This window comes from Lissotriton helveticus, chromosome 3_2 (genome assembly GCF_964261635.1).
Source record: "Lissotriton helveticus chromosome 3_2, aLisHel1.1, whole genome shotgun sequence".
Taxonomy (NCBI): Eukaryota; Metazoa; Chordata; class Amphibia; order Caudata; family Salamandridae; genus Lissotriton; species Lissotriton helveticus.
The window spans coordinates 211,890,963-211,916,507 of record NC_136062.1 but is presented as its reverse complement, the minus strand read 5'-3'; the positions used below and the strand labels follow the sequence as shown (position 1 = coordinate 211,916,507).

At 44.9% G+C, this 25,545-nt stretch overlaps 1 protein-coding gene across 1 annotated transcript in view; it reads left to right on the top strand.

Moving 5' to 3' along the window:
• STRA6 (signaling receptor and transporter of retinol STRA6) overlaps nt 1-25,545 on the top strand; it is a 391,584-nt gene that overhangs the window by 251,239 nt on the left and 114,800 nt on the right. Inside the window, exon 10 of the mRNA XM_078685067.1 lies at nt 9,198-9,268. Within this exon, the coding sequence (XP_078541193.1) occupies nt 9,198-9,268 (71 nt within the window). The remainder of the gene's footprint in view (nt 1-9,197; nt 9,269-25,545) is intronic.

Here is a 25,545-nt window from a genome sequence, read left to right as displayed (position 1 = left end):
ATGTGGATCAATGTCACACATTCACCCCAGTCCAAAGATCTGGGCCCAAATCCATCGTTTTTCCACTCCACACCACCCTGGGTTAGACAATGGCAATATGCAAATCAGCGCTGACCCTGTGCCCCATGGGAACAGTCCAGTCCGAACCTCAAAAGCCATGTCCTCCCCAGAACGGAAACAAGCATCCGAGGACCGGCCCGGTTTCGAGGTAACACCTCTCATCAGCCCGGCTAGCTTGATTCCAGTGGTGTGGAGTGCCTGGGACTCACGTCTGAGCATCCCCAGTACACTTAGAGCGGTGTTACCTCGAAACCGGGCCGGTCCTCGGATGCTTGATTCCGTTCTGGGAAGGACATGGCTTTTGTAGTTCGGACTGGACTGTTCCCATGGGGCACAGGGTCAGCGCTGATTTGCATATCGCCATTGTCTAACCCAGGGTGGTGTGGAGTGGAAAAACGATGGATTTGGGCCCAGATCTTTGGACTGGGGTGAATGTGTGACATTGATCCACATTCTGTCCATCATTGTTGTGTTTGCAATTACCGCTCTAAGTGTACTGGGGATGCTCAGACGTGAGTCCCAGGCACTCCACACCACTGGAGTCAAGCTAGCCGGGCTGATGAGAGGTGTTACCTCGAAACCGGGCCGGTCTTCGGATGCTTGATTCCGTTCTGGGAAGGACATGGCTTTTGTAGTTCGGACTGGACTGTTCCCATGGGGCACAGGGTCAGCGCTGATTTGCATATCGCCATTGTCTAACCCAGGGTGGTGTGGAGTGGAAAAACGATGGATTTGGGCCCAGATCTTTGGACTGGGGTGAATGTGTGACATTGATCCACATTCTGTCCATCATTGTTGTGTTTGCAATTCAGGCTTAACCGGGCCATCAATATTTAATAAGGTTAAAGTTTTATTGTGTACCAAAATCTTTGCCATCACCCAACGACCATCCTTATCATTTTGAGTAGATAAAATTTGTACAGATAATGATTTATGAAACAGTATAGCTACACCACCTTTTTTGTTGGACGTAGAACAGTGAACAATCTGACCAACCCATTGTTTTTTTAACTTAAGAGATTCAACTTCAGTACAATGCGTTTTTTGAAGAAAAACAATATGAGATTTAAGTTTAGACAGATGAGACCGTACCTTTTGACGTTTAATCGGGTTCCCGATACCATGAACATTCCACGTAACAAACTTACACATAGTGGAGGGTAAGGAAGGTAATACACGAGGGAACGAGAAACACTGCAGGAGAACTTCTGAAAAAGAAAGCAAAACATGTAAGTAGAAAATATACAAAAAGTGATACAAAGAATACCAACTTATGTAGTGCTACCAGCGATTTGGGAGCCTCCTTTTGTCGGGCACACCTTAGGTTCCAATGATTGGACTCCACTCAATTGTATATGAATTCATTTATTACTTCATAATGAATTTATTCGAAGATATTTTCATTTTTAATTCAATTTCGAAGTATTCCGTGCTTCGCCAATACCAATTCGATAGTGCGATGGGACGCGCCCCTTAATAAACATCGATGATGTTTATTAAGGGGCGCGTCCCATCGCACTATCAAATTCAGTCGCGGTAATGGCGAAGCACGGAATCCTCATCTAAGAGCATACCTCGAACTTTTCAAATTGCGCACCTTCGTGCACAAAACGACCTACAAACACAGCTCCCGGAAGAAGGGCAAACATGCCCGAAATGCATCGGAGCTACATATAAAATGAAAAGCAATTTGAATTTGTCACAAACAAGTGGGGAATATGATATAAAAACGATATAAAAATGAAAATATCTTGGAATAAATTCATTATGAAGTAATAAATGAATTCATATCAGTCATCATATACTTTATTCGATAGATATATATCATAAAAGTACAAACATTTAAAAAAAATACATAAAACAATCCATCCGATAATACTACAATTCCATCCAGAACAGCAAGGGTAAAACAAAGTTAAAAACAGTACATTCTTTCTAAAAAGAGAATTATACATTGCCCAACAACCTTGAGCGGATTAACCAAGCGCCCGCTAGATATTTGGCAACGCCGCAGATGATAAACATGGAGACAGTATTAGTTGAAATAATACGCAGGGCTGATCTATGATCCTTCACTCCCAATTCCCTACATACTGGTTTCAACCATTTAGCTCTAACATGCTTATAAGCTGTACATTCAAACAGAAAGTGGCCAAGAGTTTCCTCTGGACATGGGCAGCCGGGACATTTTAAGTCATGCCCTCCCTTGCTCTTCCACCCCACCATACATTTTTTAAGGGGCAGTATACCATATCGTAGTTTCAAAAACAAGGTACTATCTCTAGGTAATTGGATAAAATCCAGAAAAGGTTCTAGCTTCCTTGAGGATTTATGATCCAAAAGTTGGACGTCAGGGTTCCCTGGTTTGAGTTAGAATTAACCTTAGCCTCAACCCAATCCCAATAAAGTTTTTTTAACAACTTGTTTGACCGGGGGGCATTGTGAGACCCAAGACTCTCCCAAACCTATAGATAATACCAGCGTGTTGAGCTTGTTTAGCCACTTTATTTTATTTGCGACATTTAGGGAAATTAACTCGTCCAACACTCGAGCATATTGTGCTAGTTCTTGTGTCCTTCTAAGGCGTACCCAGTATAACAGCGGCCTTAGTTGGACTTTATGTGTAATTGATTTTTTACCCATATCAAAAAATAGTGGTAACAAGGGGGTTGAGACTGGGAGTGAGACTAAGTCCCTAATGAACTTATTCTCCGCAGTAGCCAAGGCCTTGGTGTTCTCGGCACCCCATAGTTCGGAGCTGTAGACTGCCGAAGCTAACGCCTTCCCCTCGTAGACTGCCAACGCAGGGGCCACTGGTCTGCTAATGGAAAGGCGCTGGTTCCTTAATATAGCTCCAGAGACCCTTTTGAGATTCAATACCATCTTTGATATATGGGAATCCCAGCTCATATTGTTGGACAATCTTACCCCAAGATAGTCAAATTCACTCACTACTTCTAAGGGGGACCCATATAGTGTAAGATGAGCCTTCCTAACCTTTCTATGCGATGATAAAACCATTAACTTTGTTTTAGATGTGTTTACTGTTAACCCACGATCTTTACAGAAGAGGGAAAAATGGTCAAGTAGGTTTTGAAGACCCTTAGGGGTCTTGGACATCAGGAGGGTATCATCCGCAAAGAGGAGTGTGGGGGTTTTCTCCCCGGCAAGGACAGGGGCATCCGCTGGATCCTCCCTCAAATGGTCCACCACCCCATTTATAAAAAGGGAGAATAGTGTCGGGCCATCACACATCCCTGCCGCACCCCTCTGTTGACTGGTACCCTCCCTGTCAATTGGCCCTGACTCCCCCACCGTATCCTTGCGTAGTTGTTCTCATGTAGCTTAATAACAAATTGTAGCAAATAGCTAGGAAACCCCAAGGCCAGTAGAACCTCCCATAGTTTGGCGCGTGGAATGACATCGAACGCAGTTTTCAGGTCAATGAAAGCCAAGTAGAGGCTGCCTTTGGTAATTAATACTGACTTCCAGTAGACCGCACAAAACCGGAAGACCTGATCCACTGCCCCAACTTTCCGCCTGAACCCGGCCTGGAAGTGGGTTAGAATACCCTCGTCCGCAAGCCAGGTCTCCACTCGATTTATAATGACCCTACCAACTAACTTTTGGATGGTATCAATTAAACTAATTGGTCTGTAGTTGGCAGGGTCCTCTCTATCACCTTTTTTGTATATCGTGATCACCTCCGCCCCTTTCCATGATTCCGGGACGGGTGGCCTAGCTGGATTAGGTTCATTAAGCATGCTACATAATCAGCCCAAATTTTGGGGTCAAGTAATAATAGGTCCCCAGGCAGACCGTCTGGACCGGCTGCCTTACCTGGAAGGATTTTTAAAATGGCATCTCTAACTTCGCGGGGTGAATAAATCCACCTTGCTATCCAAATCCAAACTAGGGTTGCTCTGGTTACCCAAGGGTGGTGGTATTAAAGAGACTTGGGCACCATCCTCACAATACAATTTAAAAAATGGACATACCATTGCTGTTCATTAATGTGGTTTAAAATTGGGTCAACTCCCCTACGCTCTAAGACATTAATTAATTTCCAAAAAACGGTTGAGTTCTTTCCACAGACAGCGACCTTGAGCTGTTGCCAATGCTCCTCCTCCCAATTTTTCCTGGCTAAGATTATAGTGCTACGGTACTCCTTTCTAGCTGATCTCACTGCTATAGGGTCTTTCGATTTAATGGCCAGTGTAATAGCCGCCTTCTTTGCTCTACAGTTCAATGTATACCATGGATTAGCCTTTGAAGGTCTAGGATCCACTCGGGTGGGCCCCTGGGAGTTTTTAAGAAAATACTTTCCTATTTTAGCAGTTAGGTTTTTGTACTGGGCTAACAAATTAGGCCCTGAAGAGTGGGGACCTGTTAATTCCACCGCTGTGAGGCTAAGGGTTTCTGCTGTAACCAACTCCCTAATACTATTGAATTCATATACAATCGAGTGGAGTCCAATCATTGGAACCTAAGGTGTGCCCGACAAAAGGAGGCTCCCAAATCGCTGGTAGCACTACATAAGTTGAATGTCATATTGACGTGCAGGGACGGACACGTCACTTTAAAGGAGCACCCAAACTTGTCAAACGTCAATTACTTACTCTTTAAATCAAGTCAAATTAAACCAAACTAAGAGGATGTGCACCCACCGCTTTTTGAGTTCACAAAGAATACCAATACATGCAAAAAATCCAGGCAACAGCCGAACATCATTACAAAACAAGAAACAATACATTGGGAAAAAGACCAATTAATAAAAGTACATGTCATTTTAGATGAAGAACAAAGAATGAAAAGAGGAGGAGCAGGAGAGGGAAGAAGACAGGAAGGGGGAAAAGAAGAAAGGAGAAAGAAAAGAAGGAAAGGAAGAAAAAATAAAAGCACAGATCAAGGCCAAATAGCCAGGTCTGTGAGAAAAAGGAACAACTGAGCAATGGGAACATGGAGAAGCCACAGGGACACGGACCAAAGCGAGTAATAGAAAGGAAGAAAGACAAAAAGAAAGAACCACATAATATGAAAAGGAGATACAAAGGAGAGAAGATCATGGGACAAAGGGACAATTGATGAAAATAAAAATGAGCCAAGAGAAATAAGAAGAAGACCAAGAGGAAATACAATGATTAATTATTAGTGTCCATTCCAGAAGGTGAATATGTGCTGAGATATGAACCAAGCTTCTTCGGGTCATCAAAGGAGCGAGTGCGACCATTGTGGGTAATCTTGCACAGACCGGGATGGAGGATTCCATATTGGATTTGCAGCTACGTCATTTGGGGACGAAGAGCTCGAAAGTCTTTACGTCGAGCATTAGTGGCATTAGAGACATCTTGGGAGATGTAGAGATTATGTCCAGACCAAATAAGACGGCGTTTAAGTTTGGCGGCCTTCAGCACATGCATCAACTCTGGAAATTCAAGAATTAGCATAAGAATGCCACGTGGTTTAGTGACATTAGGATGAAGTCGACCCAGGCGATGAGCTCTTTGTATGTTAAGAGGGCTAGTTGTAGATTGAAGGTCTAAGAGTTCAGGCAGAAATTTCTGTAAGAAAGATACCATATCAGACCCCTCAATATTTTCTGGAAGACCATATAGGCGTAGGTTATTTCTACGGTTACGATTCTCAAGGTCCTCAGTGTGTAGCTTCAGGGCATGGATTTCTTGCTCTAATAAAGGAATTTTGGACGAGGTATCTTCTATGCCACTGACACGTTGTTCCAGGTCCAGAACTTTGGTTTCCATAGCTAGCCATCTTTCCTCAATTTGACTTAGTTTTTCATTTGTTGCAGTCATAAAAGGCTGGAGGCCACGGACTTCGTCTAGAATAGAGTCCAGAACTAGATATTGGGATGAGTATAGGGGATGGCGGATCATTTTTGGGTCTCTTCTGTTTCGCCCCTGTGACTGAAGCCTTCGCATTGTGAGAATCATTCGCCACATTGAAAAAATATGCAAAAAAGGATATAAAGGATATAATATAGGAAGTAGAAGTGCCAAAATATGAAGAAATCCACCACAGATCTCCAGAAGAGTGAAGCACACTTCAATAGCGAAAGTGATCCCCCACAAAATGTTAAGAAGCGTGAAGGTAACAAATCACAAGGAGCAACTGAAGTAAATGAAGAGTCCGTCACAAAATACAAAGTACTTCAGGCGTAGAACTAGACCTGGAGAATATGAGCTCAACAGCAAAGTAAATGGGAGAAGCTCCGGCGAAATATATGAAAATATCTGAATTGCACCTCAAAAGCACATCACTCAGCACAGAGAAGCTTAAAAAAATAAAGGGCAGAGCAAGTAAGAACTGCGACTTAAGCCAGGACATGCTGATAAAATGAGACTGATAGGGCAGCGCAGCATAAAAACGGCTCCATTCTGATGCCCTAAAATGGCGGACATTCACCTCAGCAGGACTGGAAAAGACAGAGGCTCAGTGGTAAAAAGGCAAAAATAATATAAGACTGCGACTTAAGCCATTACAAGCAGAGGCAGAAGCAATTGTAAGGCAGCACAGAAGGAAGCAAAACGAACATACTGGAGGCTTGTGAGGAGGCAGGAGAAGTCGCGGGCTCAGTGGCACAAAATGGCGGCTGCCCGCTACCCGAGTGAGGCAGGAATCACCGGAACATCAAAGGTGCAGAAAAAGGGCACAAATGTTGTAGGGTGAGCCACTGAAATCTCAAAATTCACTTGAGCATAACTTCCTGGTAGTGATGGCACAGAGCAGATGGGCTTAAATTAGAGGCAATGTGTAAAGCATTTATTTAGTGATAAAACAGTAATAACGCCAAATGCTAAATAATAAGAATCCCAAAACAAGTTAGACGAATGTGGTAAAATGTATCAAACAAAATGACACCAAAATGACAAAAAACAATAAGGGTAAACAGAAATAGAATTTTTAAACTGTGAAGTGGCAATAGCACCAAGAAGCACACATTTCCAATGATAGTCAGTGGTCATGGTGGAACAGGAGCCTGGTGCAATTTGACACTGACCATGATGGAGCATGGGTCAAACACACTAAACAGGACTGACCATTGTTAAAGATTTTACCTTCTGACTTTAGTCATTTTAAGTCCCAATCCACCACATGAGTACACTTCTAAAGACACCTGGCGCTCAGGGGAGGTGTCAGGCAGAGCCCAATAGGAGGGTCCAGTCAAGGGCCGGTCGCCAGCTAGGCTGTTGCATGAAAAGACCTCTTTAAGAGCTCAGCCTTATGACTCTTGGAGTTCATGTCTTTGTCTTCGACACAAGGAGGAGAGCAGGTCCAGTCTGCTGACCTCTTCTCAGGTCTCAGACAGCAAGTTAAGCCATCTTCTGATATTCCACAGGCCTAAATGTGTTCTGAAGTGGGTGCCTGGAAATGGCACATTTAGGCCTGGTACAAGCTAGTGGGTTGAAATGATGCCAGAGGAGCTCTCTTATCACTAGGGTAAAAGTTCCAGAAGCTAACCCTACCCACTTTGGGAATTTGCACGTTCGCCAAAGACTTCGGCCAAACTAAACTTGGGCTCAAGGACTGGGGGGTGAGTAAGGGGAGTGTACTATGGCAATCCTAATGTCCTGCCACATCTAACACTAAAATCCAGTTATAGACTGTCTCTGTACTCCCAACAAACTCCGAGGCAGAAGTTTGGTACAACAAAACTGAGCTTTCAGCAACGCAACGAAACAGTGGATACACTAAACTTGTTTTGAAATCCTTTTTCCTCCTTTGAAGTGTGCCCCTATTGTCATATGAAAATCAATAGCTGACCTGTCGAGCAGGTCTTGACAGTTCTGCAGGATCTGAAACTGATCTCAATAAGATGACCAATGTGAGGGAGGCTGTTCTGACTGGAGTGACAAGAGAAGGGTGAGGGCCTCGATGTTGGCTACTTTTGCTTGTGACACAATACTCCTCTTTAAAGTTAATCCAGTCCTTGGGCCTAGTCCATAGGTCAACCTGGCAAAGGTACAACACCACCACCCCACACCCAAGGCCTTATGTTTTTGTTCTTGGAGCAATTTCACACCTCATTGACATCTATGGAAATGCAATCACTAGCCTACAGAAGGGAGAGAGCAAACTGCAGATTTTGCTTTCAGGAACTTCAGGCAGAGCAAAGATGACTCTTCCAAAATATTTAACAGAAATTCGACTTCACCTGTGAATTAGCCTAAATATTTCAAAAGGTCCAAAAATGTAATTTGTATCTGTTTCATAGGCGGAGATAACCTGTGTTAAACTTGATATTGCATTTCAATGATTTCCTACGGAACACCTAACCATGCTATAATGAAAATGGCTTCTGGGGTCTTGTCGCTGTAAAGATATGTTTAACCTAAAACCTTTCATGCCCTACTTTTACCATGAAGTTGCCTCAAATGACTGTAAGGCTTACTTAGAGGTGACTAACCAATATTTACAAGTAGGGTGTTAAGACTGTCAGAAGGGCTTCTTTTGGCAGGTTGAATATGCATTACAAACCTGCACAGCCATGCTACTATTGCACGCCTGCAGTCATGTTTACATGGTCACTGTGGTGGGCGTCACAATGAGTGTTGCAGCCACTTGTGACAGAAAATATCCATGATTCTGAAATCCCAAATGCCCATGCCAAAAGACTTTTTATGCTATCGAGTTTTGACTTTTGTTACGGGCTCAAAATATTTTAGAACACATCGATTACAACAGATTTTTGCAATCTTGAGCCTCCTCCCTTGAAGGTCCTTCACTAACAAGGAGTCATGAAATATAGAAATTGACAATCAAGGGAAGTTTTCCTTCGGTGTCCAAGCTTAACGTATGTCCTACTTTGACTCACATCGCACAGCTGGCACAAGATGTGACCGAGGTACATTGGTACAGTAGTGTTTCGGCCTCAATGCAGGTAGAACATGGCTTCTGTAGCACAAAATTAAGATGTCTCAACTAATAAAATGTTAATTTCTACTCCTTGTGCATGTTCCTCTTTTGGTGTACCTTCCCATTATGCATTAACATTGCTACCAATGTCATTGCGATGTTAGTATAATCTCTTTTTAAAACCCAATTAGACAAAGAGTGTGGTGCTTATTTAACACCTTCTTGTCACAACAGTAATGGGTTCCTTTTTGTATTCTCCACAGCCAGCTGAATGACTGCTTTCCTTCCAAGTCCCGGGGCTTCCTGGAATCCTATCTGTACTCTCCTCAGCAAGGTACTGTACCATGGAGCTTTCTTCTGTGAGCATCCATGAACCTCTTCGTGTCTGTAGGAATCACTTGTTGGACCCTTGTGCTTTTTCAAGTTCTTCGATAGCTCCCTGCAGCAGGCACAACAGCTCTACAGCCTTGATACTAGGGGTGGGTGGAATGTTTGATCCGGCTTGTGGAATTGTGGTCACTCTGCGTTACTCTTTATCACGGAGTTTTGGCCAAATTCCACCAATCATCGCGTGGTGGAATGTTTCTCGAGCTGCAAGGGAATGCATTGATACTGAACATCTATATTTATAATGACATTTAGTCTCAATCTATGTATTTGTTAATTTCGATGATCTGATAAATGCCTGGGTGATAAACAAGCCATTACATGTGTACCGTGGATCAAGCAGATTTCTGCAATCTGTAAGAGCGACCCAGTCTTTAAGAGTGATATGAGCCTCTGCAAGAGATTTGAAAGAGATATACGTGAGTTCTAGTTTAGAAGGTGAAAAAAAACAATTATCACATAGGGTAATGTGGTAGGGAAATCATGTAATAGTGGTTTAATTGGAAGAAAGAAGAATGACACAACTATTTATGAAATGTCTCTAGTTAACCAAGGTTGCACAGTTCTACAAATTAATTGTGGGAAAATATAAACATATGTCCATTATACATTGGGACTGCATGTTCCATGAAAAGAAAAAATGAGAGAAAGGATAGTTTTAAAATGTCCTCAATTTTTCCTTTCCTGTAAATTGGTACTAGAGTGGGAAAGTCTTGACAGTCAGTATTTTTCACTCCCTGCCCAAATTGTGTTAAATAGAAGTAAAGCAAATAGATTAAAATGACAAGGCGATACTAAACTTATTATTGAGTTTGAGCCCTTACAGGTAGGGTAAAGCTGGAGACTGTAAACTGAATAGCTAGGGACCATTGCTCAAAAACACTTCTAGATAATTGTAGTTTTCTTTTGTGCACCCCAGTTTCAATGTACATAAAGCCTATATTATGTTTACATTGTAAATTCTTCTTACTCATCTGTCACACGCAGTTTCATTTTAATGGGAAACCAACAACACATACAAGCCCCTGTCGAAATGCCACCAAAAGAACCAAATCAAAAGTTTCTGTCTATGGGCTTTTTGAGCTATGATCCCTCAAAAATACTTATATAGCCTTCATCACCTCTCTTCCTGTTCAGTGCTGTAACTCAAACGAGCATTAGCTAAGCCAATATGTTTTGCCTATGCAAGAGGTTCTGGCTTTGCCAATGTCTTTTAGCCTTGCTGTACAACAAAGTAGGGTGGAGTGGAGTGGGGTGGCATGGTGTAGAGTGGTGTGAAGTGCCATAGAGTGGAGTAGAGTGGCTGAGAAAGGCATAAAGGGACTTGGAGTGTTGTAGAGTGGAGTGGCGTACAGTTGAGTGGTATACAGTGGAGTGGACTGGCATAGAGAAGCGTGGTGTGGACTGGCATGGAGTAGAGTGGTGTATAGTGCAGTGGCTTATAGTGTATTAGCAGTAGAGTTGAGTAGAGTGGGGTAGAGTGATGTGGGGGTAGACTAGAGTGGAATGATGTAGAGTGGGGTGGAGTGGAGTATTGTAATTTCATTTATATAGCGCTTACTACCGCTGACAAGGCATCAAATGCAAAAACAACAGTTGATGGACAGAATGCAGAACAATGTCATACATTCAACCTAGTACAGAGATCTAGGCCTAAATCCATCGTTTTTTTGTTCACCACACCACCCCAGTTCAGACATGGCCATATGCAAATCAGCCTTGACCATGTCTTCCCTGGACCGGAATCCAGGTACGGGTATGCTCAGACGTGAGTCCCGTGCTCTCCACGCCACTGGAGTCAAGCTATCCTGGCTGAAGACCGCTGATAGTCAGAAACCGGTCCTAGGATGCTTTATTCCAGTCCAGGGAAGACCACTACCAAAGTCCATTGTTCTCCGCTCTTGATCATTGGGCTCTCTTTCTTTGGGGGTCTATAGGTCTAAATCTTTCCAGAAATTTTAGACTCTTCCCCTTACTTCAAGAGGCAACCATCCTACTCTGCTACCATTTGAAGGAGCCTGGTTCCACATTCTAGACTCACTCTGGAACCCCTGGTCGATGGCTCTTTGTTGCCTGCTTGAAAGTGTGGAGGGTAGAGAAAATCATTATCCAATTATACATTACCATTACTATCACCCATGTTACTAAATGAACACAGACTCCTTATCCAAAGTTTAGTATGTTTATTACAAGCCAAGAAAAGTTGAACATACAAAAACCTCAAGATGAGGGTGTAAAAGTAAATGGGCAGTAATACAAACCCCAATCTATGTGTGAAATGTAGTCAGTGCTTCATGCACAGGATGACCAGTTCCAAAATCAGAACACAGAATATAACTGCAACAACATCAATAGCCCCCTTCACGAGTGGCTCGTAAGCAAAAGCATTAGTCTGCCAAAACACTAACACTATCGTGACATCCCTACTTAGCATTTCCCAGGCAAGTTCCAGGAAAGGTGTCAGCACTTGAAGGCTTCCTAAGAAGTGCTGTCACGTTGAATGTGTCAAGTAGCATAAAACTATAGAACTCGATCTCAGATGCTCTCTCCTTTCTTGGCACGGCAGAAGTCCCCGGACTCTGCCCCTAACCCAAACACAAAAATCGTGGGTCACACCACCCATCATATCACAAGATCACCCCATCCAGCTAGACTCCTCCTTATGGGTAACTTTCCATGCAGCAGCGGTGCTCCCAAGCTCTTGCTCTATGACCTTGATTCCCAGGCCTTCTCCAGCGAGAAAGAACACTGTCCCACATTATCAGCATTGCTTGTTCAAATGTATCATCTCCTCCATAAGCCTTGCTCCAAAAACAAAAGCGTTATTCTAACTAACAAGGATGAATTTCTCCACCTGCAACAGAAACGTGAGAAAGACCAATTCCACATGCTCATGAATTCTAATAGCAACCGTTAGCATGTGAGCAAACATGGAGAAATACACCTTTAGGCCTACTGAATTCAGTCAACATAAAAACAGTACATAAACTTTAGGAAGCACATGCATGAATAAATCATTAAATTCGATTTGTTACATAAACACATTAATATAAAAAATTTTCATGAGTTAGGAATGCACCTTTTACACGTTGAGACTTCATCTAAACAAGAAAAAATACAATGTTAATCTTCCTCTTACATAAAAAAGTGTAACCCTTCATTCTGCATGTTATTACAAAACACAATCTAATAACCAAATGCGAATACGACAAAGGACTGCATGCGGGTGTGAACTAATCATGATTATAATGCACACCTACAAATGAAAGAGCAAAGTCCTGCTCTATCAGTGGTTATCCGTGGGTCTTATGTTGGGGGGTAGAGAGTTCCATAGTTTAGTTGCTTTAACAGAGAATAAAGTGCCACCCATGGTTATTTTCTCGTATCTTGGGATTTTGAGGCAAGGTGCCAATCTCGAGCGGACGTTCCTTTGTTGAATGTTTTAGGTGATTTTATTCCTGATGAAGAGCGGTCTCGGTCCACGTATTGCTTTGTGGGTGATACAAAGCAGTTTGAACATGGATCTTCTGGCAAACGAAGCAAAACCAAAGGTGGTGATGGACGGAGCGTTGACAATACAAGCACTCACCCCCAGTCAACTGATCTGGGTTTAATCCATCACCGTTCTTTAGCCCACTCTGCCACCCCAGTTCGGACATGGCCATATGCAAATCAGTCTGACCCTGTACCTCATGGGAACAGTCCAGCCCGAACTGCCAAGCCATGCCTTCCCTGGAGCAAGCTTCCGAGGACCGGTTTCTGGCATTATAGCCGTCTTCAGCCCGGCTTGCTTAAATCCAGTGGCAAAGTGATTAAGGGACTCACGTCTGAGCATACCCTGCCAACTTATGGCGAACAAAGCAAAACCAAAGGTGGTGATGGACGGAGCGTTGACAATGCAAGCACTCACCCCCAGTCAACTGATCTGGGTCTAATCCATCACCGTTCTTTAGCCCACTCTGCCACCCCAGTTCGGACATGGCCATATGCAAATCAGTCTGAGCCTGTGCCTCATGGGAACAGTCCAGCCCGAACTGATGGATCTTCTGGCAACCAGTAACCAATGCAGGGCTTTCAAGGCAGGGGAGAACTTATCTTGTGGTTTTATATGTAAGAGTAGTCTGGAAGCTGCGTTCTGAATCCATTGCAGTGTTTTTATGGCCATTAAAGGTGATCCGTGGTAGAGGCTATTTGCATAATCGAGTTTGGACAGAAGAAGGGAGATGGTAGTTTGAACCTTGTGTAGAAATCCCAAATAGGGGAAGATTCGTCACAGAGTTTTTATAGTATCATAGCTTGATCTTGCTAGTTTTTCCACTTAGGCATTCATCGAAAGCTTGAAGTCCATGGTCATTCCGAGGCTTCTTCTTCCTTCAATACTTTAGCCAGTGTTCCTAGATCGTCTGGCCAGGCGGTGAGCGGGTCATAATATTTCCAATCGCCAGGCAAGAGTATTTCTGTTTTGGAAGCATTCAATTTGAGATGGCTCCACATCATCCATTGATCCATGGCTCTGAGACAACTGAAAATTAGTGCGCTTCAATTGTCTTTAGTAATTTCAAAAAGGGGGTGGTGATGGACAGAGTATCTGAGTTAATCAGAACACTCCTACCCAGTCAACAGATCAGGGCTTGATCCATCACCGTTTTTTAGCTCACTGCACCATCCCAGTTCAGAACCTGGCTACATGCAAATTAGTCTGTCCCTGGCCCAGTGCATCATGGGAACAGGGCAGACCAAACTACCAAGCCAATTCTTTACTGGAAAGGAAACAAGCTTCCGGGGACCGGTTTCTGGCATTACAGCCGTCTTCGGCCCGGCTTGCTTGAATCCTGATGGTGCAGTGAGCAAGGGACTCATGTCTGAGCATACCCTTCCACACTTATGGTGGCCAAAATAATTTCAAAAAGGGGGTGGTGAAGGACAGAGTATCTGAGTTAATCAGAACACTCCTACCCAGTCAACAGATCAGGGCTTGATCCATCACCGTTTTTTAGCTCACTGCACCATCCCAGTTCAGAACCTGGCTACATGCAAATTAGTCTGTCCCTGGCCCAGTGCATCATGGGAACAGGGCAGACCAAACTACCAAGCCAATTCTTTACTGGAAAGGAAACAAGCTTCCGGGGACCGGTTTCTGGCATTACAGCCGTCTTCGGCCTGGCTTGCTTGAATCCTGATGGTGCAGTGAGCAAGGGACTCATGTCTGAGCATACCCTTCCACACTTATGGTGGCCAAAATAATTTCAAAAAGGGGGTGGTCCCTTGCTCATTGCACCATCAGGATTCAAGCAAGCCGGGCCGACGGCGCCTGAGATGGCAGAAACCGGTCCCCGGAAGCTTGTTTCCTTCCCAGTATAAGAATTGGCTTGGTAGTTTGGTTTGCCCTGTTCCCATCATGCACTGGGACAGGAACAGACTAATTTGCATATAGCCAAGTTCTGAGCTGGGATGGTGCAGTGAGCTAAAAAACGGTGATGGATCAAGCCCTGATCTTTGGACTGGGTAAGAGTGGTCTGCTTAATTCAGGCACTCTGTTCATCACCACCCCCTTTCTGAATCATTTTGTCCACCATAAGCGTGGAAGGGTATACTCAGATGTGAGTCCCTTGCTCATTGCACCATCAGGATTCAAGCAAGCCGGGCCGACGACGCCTGAAATGGCAGAAACCGGTCCCCGGAAGCTTGTTTCCTTCCCAGTATAAGAATTGGCTTGGTAGTTTGGTTTGCCCTGTACCCATCATGCACTGGGACAGGAACAGACTAATTTGCATATAGCCAAGTTCTGAGCTGGGATGGTGCAGTGAGCTAAAAAACGGTGATGGATCAAGCCCTGATCTTTGGACTGGGTAAGAGTGGTCTGCTTAATTCAGGCACTCTGTTCATCACCACCCCCTTTCTGAATCATTTTGTCCACCATAAGCGTGGAAGGGTATACTCAGATGTGAGTCCCTTGCTCATTGCACCATCAGGATTCAAGCAAGCCGGGCCGACGCCGCCTGAAATGGCAGAAACCGGTCCCCGGAAGCTTGTTTCCTTCCCAGTATAAGAATTGGCTTGGTAGTTTGGTTTGCCCTGTTCTCATCATGCACTGGGACAGGAACAGACTAATTTGCATATAGCCAAGTTCTGAGCTGGGATGGTGCAGTGAGCTAAAAAACGGTGATGGATCAAGCCCTGATCTTTGGACTGGGTAAGAGTGGTCTGCTTAATTCAGGCACTCTGTTCATCACCACCCCCTTTCTGAATCATTTTGTCCACCATAAGCGTGGAAGGGTATACTCAGATGTGAGTCCCTTGCTCATTGCACCATCAGGATTCAAGCAAGCCGGGCCGACGACGCCTGAAATGGCAGAAACCGGTCCCCGGAAGCTTGTTTCCTTCCCAGTATAAGAATTGGCTTGGTAGTTTGGTTTGCCCTGTTCCCATCATGCACTGGGACAGGAACAGACTAATTTGCATATAGCCAAGTTCTGAGCTGGGATGGTGCAGTGAGCTAAAAAACGGTGATGGATCAAGCCCTGATCTTTGGACTGGGTAAGAGTGGTCTGCTTAATTCAGGCACTCTGTTCATCACCACCCCCTTTCTGAATCATTTTGTCCACCATAAGCGTGGAAGGGTATACTCAGATGTGAGTCCCTTGCTCATTGCACCATCAGGATTCAAGCAAGCCGGGCCGACGACGGCTGTAATGCCAGAAACCGGTCCCCGGAAGCTTGTTTCCTTCCCAGTATAAGAATTGGCTTGGTAGTTTGGTTTGCCCTGTTCCCATCATGTACTGGGACAGGAACAGACTAATTTGCATATAGCCAAGTTCTGAGCTGGGATGGTGCAGTGAGTTAAAAAACGGTGATGGATCAAGCCCTGATCTTTGGACTGGGTAAGAGTGGTCTGCTTAATTCAGGCACTCTGTTCATCACCACCCCCTTTCTGAATCATTTTGTCCACCATAAGCGTGGAAGGGTATACTCAGATGTGAGTCCCTTGCTCATTGCACCATCAGGATTCAAGCAAGCCGGGCCGACGACGCCTGAAATGGCAGAAACCGGTCCCCGGAAGCTTGTTTCCTTCCCAGTATAAGAATTGGCTCGGTAGTTTGGTTTGTCCTGTTCCCATCATGCACTGGGACAGGAACAGACTAATTTGCATATAGCCAAGTTCTGAGCTGGGATGGTGCAGTGAGCTAAAAAACGGTGATGGATCAAGCCCTGATCTTTGGACTGGGTAAGAGTGGTCTGCTTAATTCAGGCACTCTGTTCATCACCACCCCCTTTCTGAATCATTTTGTCCACCATAAGCGTGGAAGGGTATACTCAGATGTGAGTCCCTTGCTCATTGCACCATCAGGATTCAAGCAAGCCGGGCCGACGACGCCTGAAATGGCAGAAACCGGTCCCCGGAAGCTTGTTTCCTTCCCAGTATAAGAATTGGCTTGGTAGTTTGGTTTGCCCTGTTCCCATCATGCACTGGGACAGGAACAGACTAATTTGCATATAGCCAAGTTCTGAGCTGGGATGGTGCAGTGAGCTAAAAAACGGTGATGGATCAAGCCCTGATCTTTGGACTGGGTAAGAGTGGTCTGCTTAATTCAGGCACTCTGTTCATCACCACCCCCTTTCTGAATCAATTGTCTTTAGGGCATTTCAGTTGGATAAGTGTTTGCGTTTCATCTGCATAGTTATAGCACGTGAGGTGAAAGTGATTGATTAGTGCCGGTAATTACTTCATGTAGCTATTGAAAAGCATGGGAGAGCTTATAGAGCCTTGAAGGACCCCTGCTTTTGTAGAGAATGTCTTGGTTGGGTATGGATGACATTAGTTCTGTTGCGAAGGTAAGATGTAATCCAGTCTAGAGCAGTCCCCTCTTTGCCGGCTTCGTAGAGTCTTTGTATGGACCATGTCAAAGGCAGCCGAGAGGTCCAAGAGTAGTAGCGCAGCAACCACGTTGTGGTCAACTGGGTTCTTCAGGTCATCCCAGATGGCAAGGAGGGATGAGTCTGTGCCTCTTCATGGACAGAATCCCGTTTGGAAGTCTGAATGTATGCCATTTCCTACAATTAATTGTGACATCTTGGCGGACGCTGCTCTTTCTATCAGTTTGCCCAGGAAAGGTCCATTTGTAATTGGTCTGTCTCTTCCCAATCTGGATTCTGTAGAAACCACAGCACAGGGACCACCCTCCTTGCCCCCACAGAAGACATCTGTGTGCTCCTCGACCAGGGCCACACCGCAGCCCTTATCCTGCCAGACCTCCCCGCAGCTTTCAACACCGTCTCCCTCAGCAATATGGCTGCCAGACTCCATGACGTCATAATAAGGGGAACTGCCCTCGACTGGATCCGCTCCTTTCTCTCCGGCAGAACCCAAAGGATTAGACTCCCCGCCCCCCTTCCTCTCCGAACCCACTGAGATCAACTGCAGAATACCCTAGGGATCATCGCTCAGCACCACGCTCTTCAATATCTACTTGGCCCCCCTCGCCGCCATCATCAGACAGCACGGACTCAGCATAGTATCGTACGCAGACTACACCCAGCTCATCCTCTACCTCACAAAGAACCCTGAAGCAAGCAGACTTAGCTTCCAGGAAGGAATGAAGGACGTCGCAGCCTGGATGAGCAGTACCTGCCTCAAGCTCAAGCTCAAGCTCAAGTCAGACAAGACAGAGGTCCTCATCCTCGGATCATCCCCCACGCTTGTAACAGCAACTGGTGGCTACCCGGCCTCTGAAACCCACCCACGGATCACGCCCGATACCTCCGCATGTTCCTCGACTCCTCCCTAGCCATGACTCGCCAGATCAACGGCGTCGCCTCCACCTGCTTCAACTTCCTCCGCAAGATCTTAAGAAGTGGATCCCCCCCGAAGCCAGAAAGACCATCACCCATGCACTCATAACCAGCAGACTGGGCTACGGGAATGCCCTATATGCTGTAATCAACAAACCCATGCTACGCAAACTCCAGACCACCCAGAACAGTGCGGCCAAACTCATCCTTGGCACCCCCCAACAAGAGCACGTCTCTCAACACCTGCGAGACCTCCACTGGTTCCCCATTGACAAGAGAGTAACTTTCAAGCTACTCATCCACGCCTACAAATCACTTGACAACATCGAACCCAAATATCTCAACGACAGGTTCTGTTTTTGCATACAAAAGATACCTCTGTTCAGCCAATCTCGCCCTGGCAGAAACCCTGCGCGTCCGCAGATCCAGAGCAGGAGGAAAAGCCTTCTCCTACGTTGCTGCCAAGCTCTGGAACAAACTCCAAGTTGACATCAGAGGCTTCCCCACCCTGCACACCTTCAGGAGGAGCATAAAGACCTGGCTCTTCAGCTAATCCCGGAGCTGCATCCACCTCCCCCCTCAGCGCCTTGAGACCCTCACGGGTGAGTAGTGCGCTTTAAAATTCCCTGATTGATTTAGTGATTGATTGTCTGTAGTTGTCAGGGCACAGCCGGTCCAAGATTGTTTTCTTCAGGAATGGGCATATGTATGACTTTTTGAGGTCTTCTGGAAATATTCCAGCAGTTAAGAAATTGTTAATGATTCGTCTTACTGGAGTGGCAGTAAAGGTTGTTAGAAGAATTGTCTTGAAGTTTTGCGTAGGGCACGGGTCAGAAGGACTGCCGGCACGCCTGCTTGCTTTGACCACGTCCATAAATTCATCGTGTGAAATGTGTTGGAAGGAACGGAGACGTTGGGTTAGAGTTTTCTTGGATTGTTGTTTTGTAAAAGGGTCAGTGCTGGTGCTTTGTCTTGGTTTTAAGTATGAGTTCAGCTTGTCTGCTTTGTTCTTGTAATGATTTACCAGTTTGTCTGTGAAATCTTGAGCAATGGGATGAGCTCCTACTAGGCAATTTGGTATACGAAATTCATTGAGTATTTTACAGAATTCTTTATTTGCACATTTAGCAGTTTGAATTCTGTCTGAATAGTATCTTTTCTTAGCATTTTTGATAGTTGACTTGTATAATCTGCACATTTTCCATAGGCGAAATTTGTCTTGATTGGCATTTGTTTTGAGCTAGGCACGTTGCAGCTTTTTAATTTGTTGTTTTATGTCTTTTATCTCTGTGTTTCTCCAAGGTGCGTGTGGTCTTTTGTTCTGTTGTGTGGTTTTTTAGTGGTATCAGAATATCAAAACTTCCTGTAGCCACCCCTTTAGTTTTTTAACATAATTTATTGTTTCTAGATCTGTACTAGATGTTAGTTGTTTCGAAGGGTTCCAAATTGAGTTTGTTCCACAGTCGATAGGTGGATGCACGTAAGGTGGTTTTAGGTGCATCGCTTAGTGTTGTTTTATGTTGGAAAGCAAGCAAATGGTGGTCTGACCACGTGACTGGAGTTATAGTTTTAAAGGTAACTATTTTGGTATTAGCAATAATTACATCTTAGATGTGTACAGTGTTGTGTGTGGATTTGTGGATGATCTGTTGCAGGTTCAGTGCATCTAGGCCAGCGATGATTGATTGTTTTTGGATGGGGCATATTGGGGTTGTCAAACCAAATGTTGAGGTCACCCAGAACTCATAGGTTGGAGTGTACTGTTATCCGGTTTAAAAATGTGTCTAGAAGCATGTCTGGGAATGTCGCATTGCTACTAGGAGGTCTGTAAAGGAGCAGGAGGAAGATGGTATAGGATTGCATCTGGTGAAAAGAGCCTCACAATTTGTTATGGAGGTCTCAACTTTAGTGATATGTAATATGTGCCTGAACATGAAAGCTAGGCCACCTCCTTTTTTGCCTATACGATTTTGGATGATCGTTTGATATGCAGGACTGGAGCCATATCATCTCCCAACCATGATTCAGTTATGACTAGTATGTCTGGTTTTGCGTCAGTGAAAAGGTCGTAGATGTAATGTTTGTTTTTAGAGAGCGATCGAGCATTTATTAGTAGACAGTTTAGAGATTGTGCTTTGGCGATAGTGTAACTTTATTTTGTAGCAGAGAGCAGTATTTTGTTGGCTTGCAGCAGGTGTATCCTTAGTGCTGGTATTAGCTGTATGACAACAACAATAGTGTAGCAGTTCTGTATAGTGTTCCTCGTCCAGCAGGCTAACACTGCATTAGTTGATGCACAGCATGTAAACCGCATTAAATATAGGTACTAACAATGCATCTTTCAATATTAGTTTCAGAGATACCTCATTGGAGGACCTTGATTTAATTAGATTGTCATTTCAGACAGGACTTAAGGAACATGAATTTGTGAAAAATTACGACCTGGTTTACAAAAAGTCTACTCAGTCGTGACGGAGCCTCCGCAGTCGTGGTAGAGTCCTTGCAGCTGTGGTGGAATCTCTGAGATGAGAAACTGCAGTGCAAAGATTCCACCACGAGTGCGGGGACTGCAGAGACTCCGCCATGACTGGTGAAGCTCTTCTTGAATCCGGCCCTGAGTGACTTAATAGACCACAATATATATATGGAAGTTTATTTGTTCTGTGTTGGTCATTCAATCCCCCAAAAACTTTTTGATAATGCTATGCTTATTGAGGAAGTAATGGGCCAGGACTGATACTGAAAGATTGTTGATCCAGTCCATGATAATAGAGAGGATGACAGCAGGGTAGTGTTGAGAATGTCTTTTTTCAGTAGTATTGGTGAGGTATCAGAATGATATGAAACTATCTATGACATAATAAGAGAATGGGAGCATGGGTATTATTGACTGAATACACATTTTCTTCTTGCAAAATATTTTGAGATGCATTGATTAACATATAGAGGAAAGATCTGATTCTGATCTTAATCCCTAATGTGTTGTTGAAACAAGGAATAAGAAGAGAGATAAACAGTCCATTATGGAAGAAAATGATTCTAGGGGGTGTGGCTTACATGGCAAGGATGGTGACTGTGTTTTAAGGAGTCTTCACGCCGATCACCCTGGCATCCTTCATTTACCCTTTTCCCCTGTGCCATCCATCAGAAATGAACCGCTGCTGTGTCGGACGTAGTGCTTAAACCCTAGTGAGCCATTTCTCTGCCACGGCCATGAAGCGTAGAACTAGAATGAGGAATTTCTGCCCCTGAGTGCTGCCTCACTGTGCGTAGAGGGCCAGTGGTGCAAATAGACAGATGATGCTGAGTTTGCCTTCCCCAGACTGTGGTAGGACCCACCTGGGGTAGTACCCCCAAACGTTGAGCGGCCGCACTAAAACACTCTCTCCAGTTGCATCAATAGGATCCAGGGCGACCAGATGCTTATCCTGCATTATAGTTATCCTACAGCGCCATCTGCCCAAGCTGGTAGGGCTGCTTATGCTGCACATCTCCTTTTGACTATAAGTGCAAGCGGGCCCTAGTGACTGTTCGTGCCTTTTCCCTCCTATGCAAGGGAACTCTCTACTGGAACTTACCTTGGACTGCGCACAATCTCCCTCATGTTATGCCGCCACTCATTGTAGCCGTAGACTGGGCTGCTTGCGCTGGGTGGTTCTGCCTTGCCTTCTGGCACTGGCAAGTGGGCCCAGCACTCTGGGGGAGATGGGATCTCCACTGCAACCTACTCAACTTGCCACTTGCAATGGGCCACCTATGCTCAGGCATACACAACACCCCTGCGCCTACCATGAGGGCCTTCTCTCGGTCCACTATGGGCTTCACCCCCCCAGACCGGGGTGCTGGCTCAACATCCATAGACAGCAAACTAGACGTGATACTGGTGGCTGTTTAAAACTCTTGCACCTTGCTGGAGCAGAGGATAGACATGGTGGATGCAGATCTGACCTTACCGTGAGTGGACCACGGTAACCTAGCTGACAAAGTCTCAACTGCTAAGCATTCTATCTCAACAATACAGCCTCAGAGGCTGGGAAGGACCTGCACGCCCTGCTGTAACAGGCACACTTACTAGAGAAAAGAGCTGAAGATACCAAAGGGCATTCCCGCCGGAACAACATTCACATTGTCACAACATTCACATTGTCTGAAAACGCTGAAGGCCCCTACCAGTCTCATATGTGAGGAACTGGTTATGCAGCGTTCTCCCCCCAAATGCATTTGTCTCCCTGCTTCACAGTTATGCAGGCCCATAGAGTGCCTACGTCTCAACCACTCCCTGGAGGAAACCCCCACCCCATGCTGATCCACCTGGTGCACTACCGGCAGTGGGATGCAATCTTGCAAGAGGCCCGCAAGCTACTGGAACTGTCTGTTGAAAATGCATGGATAATGATATTCCCTAACCATACTCTGACTGTGCAAGGTCAACAGAATTCCTTCCTTGTAGTTAAACGATGCCTGCGAGCTCTAGAGGTCAGGTACTGACTTCCATTCCCGGCGAGACTTTACATGAATCACAATGGCCAGACAATGTTCTTTACAGACCCTAATGTCGCCTGGGAGTGGATTGACACTTCTGACTCTCCCCTTCTGTCTCCCCTGAGCGCAACGCTGCACCTGAGGCTGCCTCAGCTCGGGGAGGCCACCGACGTCGCCACCAGGGGTGCTCCTCATGATCACGCAGCATTCCGAAACTGGAGCGAATGATCCACGTACATCAGATGGGCCTTAATGCCGCTACCACAATGTCCGAACTGCCGCATTTATCAGACCTGGATGAGGTACAGTCCAAGTCCTCCAGTGACAAAAGTTTCTCATCGACCTATTCCTCCAAGCTAGACTCTGTCACACCTCCTCGGGTGATGCACCAAATAGCTGCGGACCTTGGCTGAGCTTTAAATGCACTGTAGGGTATACTTTCTACATTTTTGCTAAGATGTATGGCTCTCATTGAGTCTATTATCATTAGACACCCATGCACTTCACCCTCACCTCCCCCTCCTCCTCCCTCCTCCCTCCTCCCCACTGACTTCCCCCACCCCCTCTTTTTTGTTCCCCCCTTCCCCTTCACTTCCTCCCATTCCTCGCTTGGGGGTTTGTCCAGTGCTTATCGGCAAATGCGGTTCTCTCTTACGTGGAGACTAAGAAATGCTGACACATGCAAAATGTCCTGCACCACTCTTGCTTGTGATGCACCCCTGCTTTCGACATCTGTTTACCACTGACTCGTACACTTACGACGTTTGGGCAGATACATGTCCCTTTGCCCCTATGGGAATATGTGCTTGTTGTTTACCTGTTATAATGGATTTTTTGTAGGTCCAGTTCTTCTTACCCAAGTAAGAGGACTGTAGGTCAGCACAGCAGGGCAGCAGTCCAGCAGAGTGGCAGTCCTTTCAGCAGCACAGCAGAGTCCAGAGGTCCAGAAGTGTACTGAAGAGTTCGGGTCTGAGGTTCAATCATTATACCTAGTGCCACTTTTAAAGAAACTTCTAGAGGTTTCCACCCCCCTCAGATGTCAGGCATCCCCTTCCTCCCTGTCCTGGCACCAGCTTGTCTATGGCCACCATATACTATCCCTTTATGAGATTGCTAAGGCAGTAGCTTTGTGTTCTGCAAGGGTGGTAGGTGACAGTTTCTCAGCCTCATCAACCCAGAGTGGCACATCCTGCCACTCCTTCCCTTTGTCTCATTGTCTGGGAGCAATACACAAAGGCCAACTACCAGCTACACCTAGCCATGTGACCTAGAAACTGGCTGCAAGCACCAAATATTTAGGACAAAAAAATTGCAACTTACTATAAGTGGCATTTTCACAATTGTGATTACAAATCCGACTTAGGGCTTTTTATTACAATTCTTTAGACACTCTGATTAAACTAAACTCGTCTACCTGTTCCCAATTGAAAGTTATAGATTATTAAATGTAATAAGTTATCTGCAATGTTATCATAGGGGAAAGGTAGGCTGTGCAGGATTGAAAAACAACTTTAGGAGTTTTTCATTATCAGGACATTTAAAACTTAAAAGTACATGTCTTACTTTTTAAATATACTGCACCCTGCCTTCTGGGCGGTTCAGAGCCTACCCTAGGGGTTACTTGGGTTTAGGCCTGGCAAAAGGTTTATTTTGCCAGGCCCAAATGGTAGTTTAAAAACTGAACATACAGACTGCTATGGCAGGCCTGAGACCTGTTTAAAGGAATACTTAAATTGGTGGCTCAATCAATGCGGCAGGCCAACTAGTAGCATTTAATTTCTAGTTCCTGTGTACAGGTGGAACCACTTTACTAGGGACTTACAAGGTAAATTAAATGAGCCAATTGGTTGTAAGCCAATTCTGCCATGTTTTAATGATTGAGCACATGCACTTTAGCACTGGTAATCAGTGGTAAAGTGTGCAGTGCCCTAAAGCCAGCAAAACCGAAGTCAGCAAAACAGGAGGATGGAAGGCAAAAAGTTAGGGCAAATCCATGCCAATGATGTGAGGTCTAACAGTAAGCCTAACCAAAAGTAGCAGAGCACAGTAGAGACCAACATAAAGTCATCGAGTGATAAAGGAAGATGGTTTATGGGCTGTTAATGCGTTGTGAGGTAATGTTCTTTAAAGAGGTGCATCTTAAAAACTTTCCTAAGTTGGAGCACGTTGGGGCAATCCTTATTGATATGAGGATGTAATTTCAAATTCTAGATGCACAGATGGAAATGGCCTGCTATCTTGTATCTTCTTTTTTATACTTGTTAGTCTGCAGTTTGATGGTTCCTGGCTACAGGTGTGACAAGAACCACCATAGATGGTGAGCTAGTCTGCAACATGAGCATGGGTGCTGGTCGTTATGGCTTTGTAAATGATGCAGCTGTTTTGAAAATGAGTCGGTCGACAAGAGCAGGTTGTGGCATTCCATCAGCATGGAGTTGATGCAATCGTATTTCTTCTGGCCTAGACAAGCCATGCTGCAGCTTGTAGGATGCCCTACAGAGAGGCCTATGTGAAGTCGGGGAGACCAAGTAGCAGGGCATGACCATCCAGATATGATACTACGAGAGCTTGATAGGCGCACAGGAGATGGTTAGCATTTATGTGAACTTGAAGTTGAAGATACACTGCTTTTTCAGTAATCTTGCAGATGAGTGAAATTTTTTAGGTGTGTGAATTTCTGGGAAGATTTCTTTGACAATCACACATCATTGACAATGATGTGACAGGGTTAGAGAACTTTGATGACAAATGATGGTAAGACATCATCTTCATAGTAAGCAGCTTTGAGGAGCTGAGTATGTCAGCAAGACCTGCAAGTGATAGGGCTTTCAAGGATTCCCATTGCAACATTCTGCAGGAAACGTTGGGCCTCAGATTAAGAAGTTTTGGTTGTGTCGATGTGCTGCTGGATAGTCTGCATTTTTTAACTGAAGAAGAGGTTGATTGCATTTT